This window comes from Pleurodeles waltl, chromosome 11 (genome assembly GCF_031143425.1).
Source record: "Pleurodeles waltl isolate 20211129_DDA chromosome 11, aPleWal1.hap1.20221129, whole genome shotgun sequence".
Classification (NCBI taxonomy): domain Eukaryota; kingdom Metazoa; phylum Chordata; class Amphibia; order Caudata; family Salamandridae; genus Pleurodeles; species Pleurodeles waltl.
In genome coordinates this window covers 27723443-27733373 of record NC_090450.1, presented here as the reverse complement: position 1 = coordinate 27733373, position 9931 = coordinate 27723443, and the positions used below count along the sequence as shown (strand labels likewise).

Sequence of the window (9931 nt, the reverse complement as noted above, 5' to 3'; positions counted from 1 at the left end):
CAGGCCCTAACTCGTGTTTCCACCAGAGGGCACTCCTTTTGTGTTCGGGCCCAGACCAATATCTCTGTCTCCTCCCTTGTTAGTGCATGGTCTGTTCTCTCTACACAAGGGTTTTGCCTCTTCTTTGGCACCACATGCCACTCAAGTGCTGAATCGGGCTGTCCGCCATTGCACAATGTCTCTTTTTGCCATAGGAGTTCTGTGTGTGCAAGAGAAGCTTGCACTGCTGCTTTCCATGAACTGAAACCGCTCTCTGTGAGGGAAGAAAACACTGCTGCAGCCAGTGTCATACCTGCTGAGTATTAGGGAAGCTTGCCATACTGGTGCCTATGCTGCATTCTTACTGTCCGGTAGAGGATATGCTGTGCTAATGCCCAAGCAATCACCTTTTTGTATGTGCGAGAGAAGCTTGCACTACCCGTAAAGTTTTATTCATATACAATGAAGTAAGTTTAAAGTACTCTGAGAGAAGATGTATTGAAAGGAGTCCTACAGGCATATAACTGTATTATCTTGCATTAACCTGCTTGGACTGTGTCTTGAGGACTGTGAGCAGGTGTAGCACAATTGTTAGAATCCTATGATTTAAGTTAGTGCAGAGTACATTATCAAGTGGGCTAGATTGGGTTTCGATACAGCTTAGAGCAGGGCAGAGTAAGAGATTTCGGAGTACTCACTTAACAAGAGAACTGTTTTTCATTGCCCTTTCCTTCGAGGCGACTCATCTCTAGTTTGTTAACTGATATATAAGATTTTGATTTAATTTTGAGTTGCATATTACTTAAGCATACGCTTTTTTGCCTTCTGTACCCCTTTTAATTGTTAATAAACCTTTGTGGATTGAACACATGACCATTCTCTGTCTTTCCCATGGAGCCTAATGTGCTTCACAGTTATTCACTTTAGTGATTTGTTGGACAGCCTCGGCTGAGAACTTCTCTTCATTAGACGTTGCTTCATAGGACACAAAATTTTGAGAAAGAAAAGCACTAACACTGCTTTCTGCCTGCTACCTGTTCTGAATGTGAAAAACTACCATTTCAAATCTCCATGTGAAACATGCTCTCTATGTCTTAATGGGGTTCTTCAGTGCTCAAAAGCTAAACTGGTGGTACTGTCACTGCTTGTTTAATTTTCTGCTTGTTTTTAAAATGAACACAAATGTTTTTGATCTGAGAGAACAAACCCAGTATTAGCAAAGGGCAGCACGTGCTCACCTCTCTGCGGCTCATAGAGGTACTGAAGGTGTTTAGACAAAATATTGGGAAAAGAATATTGAGGACAAAAATATTGTGAAGGTAAGTTTCTACTGGTAAGCAAAGTTTTGCTATGTACATAATGCCACATATATGCACCTGGACAATGTATATATCTTCGAGGTACGTAGATGCAGAGTTAAAAATAGTAAATCTATACTTACCTATTTGCACATGCCTTCTCAGAATTTTGGTCCTCTAGATTTTTGACACGATATTCTGGGGCATATTTAAGAGCCCATAGCGCCACCTTAGAGCTGCCATAGCGTATTTTTTTCACGCAAAGGCACCGCTAAAGTGGCTTTTTCCATGCGCCATATTTACAAAGTGGCAAAAAGCATGCATTGTGCCACTTTGTAAACCCTTGTGCCGTATTACGCCTGCGCCAGGCATAGTGTATGCAAGGTGACGTTCCGGCACTAGGAGGACCGCAAAAATGGCGCTTTGAAATTTAACAGATTTCACTGTGCCATATTTGGTGTCATTTTTAACTCCTGCTCAGAGCAGGCGCTAAAATGACACTCCCATAGATACCTATGGGCCTCCTTGCACTTTACTACATTGAAGTAAAAAATTGTGGTGCTAGTGTAGGAAAGCGCCACATTCATGTCCAAAATATTGATGCTATTGTGCTACCCGTCGCCATGGTGCGCCGTATTTTAAATACAAGTCGTCATGTCTCAGTAGGGGGACTGAGAAAAAGTGGCGCATCAGCTCTGATGCGCCACGTTTTCTTAAATGCGGGCCTGACCACAGGATATTTTTGTCACCAGTATTCTGACAGTGATCCATACTGAAAAGGTATGACAGTTTGGAGTATGTCTGTGGACGTCCATGTCCAGGGTCACAGGCATGGGCACTACAGACTTTATTTCTTTTGGTGGCCTGTCATACAGTCGTGACTGAGTTCCTTGGTGACATTAACGTTCATCTTTGGCAGTCATTTCATACTCACTAACGTGGCACCACAGCAGTGATGACCACAGCCATGATTTCATCTGAACGTACTCTTCCCACCCCTAATCCCAGCATTGTGGAGAAGTGTGGCTCAATGGCTAGAGCGGCAGAAATCTGGCCTGGGACCAGGGTTCAATTCCTGCCTCAGCGGGTCTTGGACTCAATTTCCTTCGACCTGATAATTCTCGCATCGGTGCCTAATCTAATTCATGGGTCCCACTCTGTAACTCTGGGCAATAGCTTGCTTAATCTCCACAACAGCCCCAACAGTGCTGGGATGCCTGGCTTCACCTTGGAGGTTGCCCATGAGTGTGCACCTCACAGGCAACAGCCAGGAGGGGTTCCACAGTGGTATGCCTACAGTGCCTTGAGACCCTAATGGGTGAGTAGTGTGCTATAAGTACAAAGTTTACAGTTTACAGCACTGTGATCTCAAGGCTGGACATCAAATGAGCAGTCAGAGGGTTAAATGCAGGTCACCAATGGTTCACTATTTCTAAACCACATATCACTATGAAATGTCCATGGACCTCACAGCAGGGGCAACAGGTAGAGTGATGCCACTACGCAGGCTGGTGGGGTGTTCATTCCTGGAGGCCCCTGCCTGACCCTGCAGACAGTCCTGGCTTCAGGGCAGTCGTACCTTTTAATTAATGCCACAAATTGCCCAAGCTCAGTTCATCAGGACCTGCTCATTTGTCAACAACAATCTTCACCAAAAGCCCAGAACAGATCAGTCTCTGGTGATTCAGAAAGAAAGATCCACGGAGCGTGGAATAGCTCAGGCCTCTAGACTTTTAGGCGCTTTACAAAATTGAGAAACTTCTTAAGATATGTAAAATAAACACAACAGCGAGCTAGATGTCAATGAGATGTGTCCTTCCCGCCCACTGCAAAGTAGAGGGTCCCTGCTTTGTGAAAAGCCCTTGAAACTCAAGTATAAACGGAGTCAAACAGGACCATTCAACCCAAGGGAAAGGCACTTGGAGCTTTACAAAACACGTTCTTTGTATTTCGGTAATAATTCCCTTGTTTCGGGCCAGCAGCCATGGATTTGCACTATGTTTGCAGCAGAATTGTCCAGTAGCGATCTTCCTAGTGTAGGATCACTGGATTCCAGTAGTTTCAAGAAAAGTTTCACCTCGGTGTGTTCGTGTGTTGAAGGGCAAAATCTTGTTTTCCAAGAATGTCAAAATCGGGGATTTTTCCTGGAGAGAAGGCAGCTGAAGAAATCTCTGGGTTCAACTCATTTCAAAGAACATATAATTCTGCAAAACAAGAAAATAAAGGAAATAAAACAGTTTAGTTTTCAGAAACACATATCTATTTGTTCCTATGTATGGGCAGCTTGCCCCCCAGTCAGGAAGGCCGAGCTAAAACTTCAATGTTCCTGTCATTTCACCATATATAAAGTCAATCATCCATTTAAGCATCTAGCGCCTAATTTACATGATGGTGCACTGCGGCGCGACACATGAAAGTGCTTTTATCACGTGTGGAGTTTTGTACTTTGCACGATATTCTAATGAAATATATAAGTCGTGTAATGTTTTCCTGTACAACTCTGTCGCACTTTGGCAGTAAACGGCCACATATATCCTCACAACAAGCTCTCAGCGCTTCGTCGCCAAACGCTTTGGCGGAACCCAGGTCAGAAATATTCATACCAAACACCACATGTCACAAGCACCCGTCTCTAAGTTAAACAAATGTCTTCAGAGTAAAGAGCTAACATTGCAGCTACAGAATCTGGCGCCATCTACCGGTTTCAGTTGTCACATGCGCCATGGACAAATAGGGCGGACTTGCTTCAAAATCTAGAAATAGATTCTCCCGGTGGCTCTTAACGTGGGGGTTCCCAGACCCCTGGAGGTCCGTGACGCCTACTCACGGGGTCCGCAACTGTTTAGAACATTAAGGGGGTCATTCTGACCCTGGCGGCCGGTGACCGCCAGGGTCACCGACCACGGGAGCACCGCCAACAGGCTGGCGGTGCTCCCGAGGGCATTCTGACCGTGGCGGTTCAGCCGCGGCCAGAAAGGGTAAACCGGCGGTCTCCCGCCGGTTTACCACTGCCCTTGTGAATCCTCCATGGCTGCGGAGCGCGCTCTGCAGCCATGGGGATTCTGACACCCCCTACCGCCATCCTGTTCCTGGCGGGTCTCCCGCCAGGAACAGGATGGCGGTAGGGGGTGCCGCGGGGCCCCTGGGGGCCCCTGCAGTGCCCATGACATGGGCACTGCAGGGGCCCCCGTAAGAGGGCCCCGCAAAGTATTTCAGTGTCTGCTAAGCAGACACTGAAATACGCGACGGGTGCAACTGCACCCGTCGCACCCCTGCAACTAAGCCGGCTCAATTCTGAGCCAGCGTCCTCGTTGCAGGGGCATTTCCTCTGGGCCGGCGGGCGCTCTTTTGGAGAGCACCCGCCGGCCCAGAGGAAATGTCTGAATGGCCGCCGCGGTCTTTTGACCGCGGTGCGGTCATTCAGCGGCGGTACCTTGGCGGACGGCCTCCGCCGTCCGCCAAGGTCAAAATGACCCCCTAAGGGGGTTATTCCAACTTTGGAGGAGGTGGTAATCCGTCCCAAATGTGACGGATTTACCACCAGCCGTATTACGAGTTCCATAGGATATAATGGACTCGTAATACGGCTGGTGGTATATCCGTCACTTTTGGGACGGATTACCACTTCCTCCAAAGTTGGAATAACCCCCTAAATATTAGCAGATTGATAAAGTATTTCTAAATAAAAAAGCAACATGTACCGCTGAAACAAAAAAATGCTCTGTCAACGTGTAGGAATTTGAATTGGGGGCTTACATTATTGTTGTGATGCTTTGTAGAGCGAACGGATTCTAGTAGAAAAGGCAAACAGTTAGGTATCTGCCCCAGAGGCAGCTTTCCGGGAGTGAACATGCAGCAAGTGTACATCTGTGCATCTATAAATGTCATGTATTAGGACAATGTTACATGTATGCACATTGAAATTGCTTTTTCTTGTGTAGTAACTGCTTCACCTACAGTCCCACTAACGTTGTGGGTCTCTTACGTCTATCTGGAAAACTGATTTACTTTGGTCCTTGAAAGGAGTATATTATAGCCTTAGAGCCTGCTGTAGTCGACTATATCGGGCATTAAAGGCCCGCTCCAGCGTTAAAGGCCCAAGAAGGCAAGGGCCTTTAACAAGGTAGTGGGACTTTAATTGCCAGTGTAGCCCAGCTACGAAGGGGTATAAGGCTAATAGAACATTGCGCCACTAGAGGGTAGAATGTTCTAATAAATATAAAAAAAGTCCTCACAGGGACTGAAATCCCTTCGGGCTCTGTGAGGCCTTTGTTCACAGCTGTTGCTATGATCAAAGAGAACATTGAAAGGTTGATGCTCCGGGCTTTTACCATCCAGAAAAAGCCCTGAGCATTCCATTGTCTGCAATGGAGCTCCCAATATTCCAATGTTCTAATTGAAAATGGATTTCAGGGTCATAACCTATTTACAAAAGGATTGTGAATGCGTACAGACTTGCGGGAGATTTCTACATTTTACAAGTGTCAACACCGCAGGGCACTCCACATCAGTTTCCACTCATCAATGAACGTATTTTTGCACAGAAACAGGAGAACATTATGCAAATACCTTTGTAAATTGGGAGCTCAGCTACCCCATTTGGGACAACAAGCAAAACAAACTGATTTCATCTCAGTCCTATGCAATGGGGCAAGTGCACATTGCAGGGAATTTGGCATCTCTAGCAGTATTTAAATGTAGACGGTCAGACTATGGGGCACCTGAACTTGGGCAATAGAAAAACCTTTTAGCACTGCAGGGGATTTACTTACTTTATCAGTGGGTTCAGGGATATACAGATGTTGGTGTGGGCTACATTGAGACTGGTCTTGAGTAAGGGTGTGCAAAAGCTGTGTAATTTGCTTTTGCTTAATTAGGCTAAATTTCTGCAAAATCATGCAACATTACATGTAGTTATGGGAAATGCAAAACTGACATTTACCCCTGTGTTTTAGCATGAAATGCAAAGTTATCAAAATTATACTAATTACGTCAACATAAAGCAAATTACACCAGGGCCTAGTCTTGGCAGGCCAAACTAGTCAATTTTTCACAGTGTGAACATAAATTCTCCAGCCTGCCCTTGGGTAATGTCTGGCAGCTGACTATTGGAACACCACCATGTAAAATGATTTTAATATTTTGCATTAATATTTCATTTTGTATTGATCAAAGCTGCTTACATTTTTTATTACTACTCACCAGCAGGAACACAGCAGCCAAGAGGAGAGCTCTGTCACACTGACTCATTTCAGCTGAAACTGAAGGACACCGACAAAGAAGTCACTCAGCAGTATGAACCTGTACCACCTCCACTCTACAGCTTCTGTGGTGCTGCTGAGGCAGCCCCTGTGACAACATATACACTACTCTTACATAAATAAATGATTTCATCAGAAGGTAAGGATAAATGGTGTCTGGAGCACATCACCAAATTCTTAGAGAAAGAATCATTTTACTTTTTATAAATTGTGATACTCTTGATACAAATCAAAAACTGATTTGACCTATTCTAGCTCTAGAGAAAATCCATAATGCTCTTCAAAATTTAACAAATAGTTTTTCTGTCTTTTGCAACAAGAGAGGTCTAAAAATAAACAAAGCCAAGACAAAATTAATGACTTCAGTCCACCAAGAAGATAAATGAATGTTACTCACCTAGAAAATGGGACAATAGGACGTGTCCATGAGTATGAGTATCTTGGTGTTAGAATCACTGATAATGTTAAAAGGTTGAGCCACATTGTTAAAAATAGATTGACTTTAACTCATAAAGCTAAAGCCTTGTTGTCTTTTGGGAGACACATAGGGTTTCAAAAGAGATTTGTTGAATTTTTAATTTAAGACAGACGGTAGGGGCAGAAAACTGCTTTTTAAAAGTGCTTTGGGGGATGTCGAGAAGTGTCCCAACTAAACCAATGACGATCTATATATTCATCAGAAGTATTGAACACCCCGCTAAACTGAATCCCTTACTTTATTGGTGTAGGATATGGCCTTATTACTAGAGGAAAGGTTTCTGGGCAAGTGTGGACCGGAAGAGGTTACTGCCCAATGACTTTGGTAAACAACTGAACACTTTGGGCCAGATTTACAAGGCCCTAGCGCATCCTTGTGCTACACTAGCATCATTTGTTTATGCTAATGTGGGTCAAGGAGGCAATTTTCACTGCACTATATTTACAAAATGACGCAATGCATGCATTGTACCACTTTGGGACCCCTTGCACCATAATATGCCTGCGTCAGGCATAATGTATGCAAGGGGGGCGTTCCGGCGCTAGGAAGCACGCAAAATTAGTGCAGTGAAATCTACAAGATTTCACTACACCATTTTTGGCATCACTTTTAATGCCTGCTCCGAGCAGGAGTTAAAATGACGCACCCCAATTAACCTATGGGCCTCCTTGCACTTTGTTCCACTAGCATCAAAATGTTGATGCTAGTGGAACAAAGCGTCACAGTAGCATAAAAAAATGTGATGCTAGTGGCCTAACGACCCTCATGGTGCACCATATTATAAATGAGGTGCACACATGGTATCGTTTGGTGGGACAAGGGCGATGCACCAGTTTCTTGTAAAACTGGACCTTAGTATCGCCCAAGCATTTTCATTTGTTAGAGATATATGTGAAATTAATAAAGCCTTTACCCGCTGAGGTATCATGCATCAAATTTATTTTACCATTAAAAGGTTCCAATGTGAACAGGAACATTCATACAGGACACTCAGAAGCTGTTGTTCAAGCACAAACCAATCAGATGCTCCTTTGCAGCTTGTACTCCTCTGTTCTTTGAATGATAGAATTAGAAGAACATAGTTTCTGCCATATTTCTGAATTATAGGAATTCGTAACAACCTGATGATCTTTGATAACCAAAGACATTAACATACCCTGATATCTGCACTTCAAGGTCTCTAGATTCTCATTGACACATGGAATCTCAGGTCAAAGTACATTGATGTTGTGCAATAACAAACCGGTGCCGCCCCTGCTCTTCTTTGCATTTAATGCACCCAACACCTTATCTTTCTACTGTGTATTGTAGTATTGTAAATTTTGTTTTCATATACGTTTTGATATTTTTTTATCTTGCTGTGTTTGATGGGTTTTTACCTGAAATAAAAGTATGACAATATTGCATTATGTAAAGCAGGTGTAGGACATTAGCTATGAGAATTCAAAGGGCCCTTATTTGGATGGAATTATCCTACATCAATTGATGGAACCTGTGAAATCCAAAGTGATGTATCACAAAGATCATATAGACCAATAGTTATTGAGTTTGTGTAATTGCCTGCTGTGGACGAAATATTCTATTACATGGTTTGTAGACACTTATGACATCCAAACATCCAAAAGTGTGTAAATGGACAAGCTTTGAAGCTCGTGACTGGTATAAATGATTGAATCATCAAAATAATGATGTGAATCAGTTAGGCGAACCACTCTTAGGGTCACTCAGGTGATGTCCGCATTTCAGGCTAAAATTCTCTAAAAAAATGGACTATTGAGCAGTAGTTCTGTTTATGACTTCGATATACATCTGCCATTGGCATATGTATTAGTTTGTTAAGATATGTTGTCCATTTTAATAGCAACATGGTTGCCTCGAAGTGATGGAACGGGAGATGTAAAATCAGGATTAGCAGAGAGTAAGAGGGAGGGGTGAATACAAGAAAGCAGGAATAGAGGGAATGAGGTGGGATCCAAGTGGCTTGTGTGGTCTTTCTTAAAATGTCAGATAGAAGGCAAGATGTCTGCTCTATAACCAGACTGAAGATGTCTTGTGGCTGTCAGACTCACAGCATAATCCGCATATGCACTGTAACAGTGCGTCAACGTTGGTCAGGAAAGGCCAGATCTATGTACAATCTTTAAGTAAAATATCAAATATATGCACCTATAGAGAATCTGAATGAAACACATTTCCCAAGGTTATCCCCAAAATCAGGCAAAGGTCTGTCCTCCACCTGGACCTAAGTTGGTCACCCCTGTCCAATGGTTTTCAGGATCATGACATGGGAGAAAAGGCTGGGTTGGCATAAAAGATTAACTCGTCCGATGCATAGAAACCCTAACCTTTTGCCTTAAAAGAAGTCACACTTACTATCCAGGCCAAAGAAGTCATGGTCCATGTTACAGTCCTCGTTATAGCCCGGCCATCTCTTCCATATCACCGCCACTGAGTGTCCCGCAAGAGAGGTGACCTGTGTGACCAAGCAAGAGGAAATGGGATTTAGGAAGGCAAAGCCAGACCCTTTACATTCAATTAAATACCTATGATCCCTTTCTATATAGGAAGGGTTCTCAAGAGAACTGCACGGACTGATCTATCTATCTATCTATCTATCTATCTATCTATCTATCTATCTATCTATCTATCTATCTATCTATCTATCTATCTATCTATCTATCTATCTATCTATCTATCTATCTATCTATCTGTCTATCTTATAATTTATTTATATAGGTCACATTTTCCTCTTGAAATTAGGTCTCTACGAACTGCATTGGACCAGGGAGGCATTGCAGACATGCTGCCAATGGAGACCCTTCTGGCTTTACAATACCACGAGAGACAAAAGACAATAAACAAGAACTTACATAAAATCAGCATTACAGAAGGAGTGATGTGACGCAGGCATGATG

At 43.4% G+C, this 9931-nt stretch overlaps 1 protein-coding gene across 1 annotated transcript in view; it reads right to left on the bottom strand.

Moving 5' to 3' along the window:
* Positions 1 to 767: 767 nt before the first annotated feature.
* LOC138265286 (phospholipid scramblase family member 5-like) overlaps positions 768 to 9931 on the bottom strand; it is a 41047-nt gene continuing 31883 nt past the window's right edge. Inside the window, exons 5-7 of the mRNA XM_069212885.1 lie at positions 9390 to 9489; positions 6480 to 6538; positions 768 to 3481 (exon numbers count right to left, since the gene is read on the bottom strand). Of these exons, the coding sequence (XP_069068986.1) occupies positions 3455 to 3481; positions 6480 to 6538; positions 9390 to 9489 (186 nt within the window). The 3' untranslated portion in view covers positions 768 to 3454. The remainder of the gene's footprint in view (positions 3482 to 6479; positions 6539 to 9389; positions 9490 to 9931) is intronic.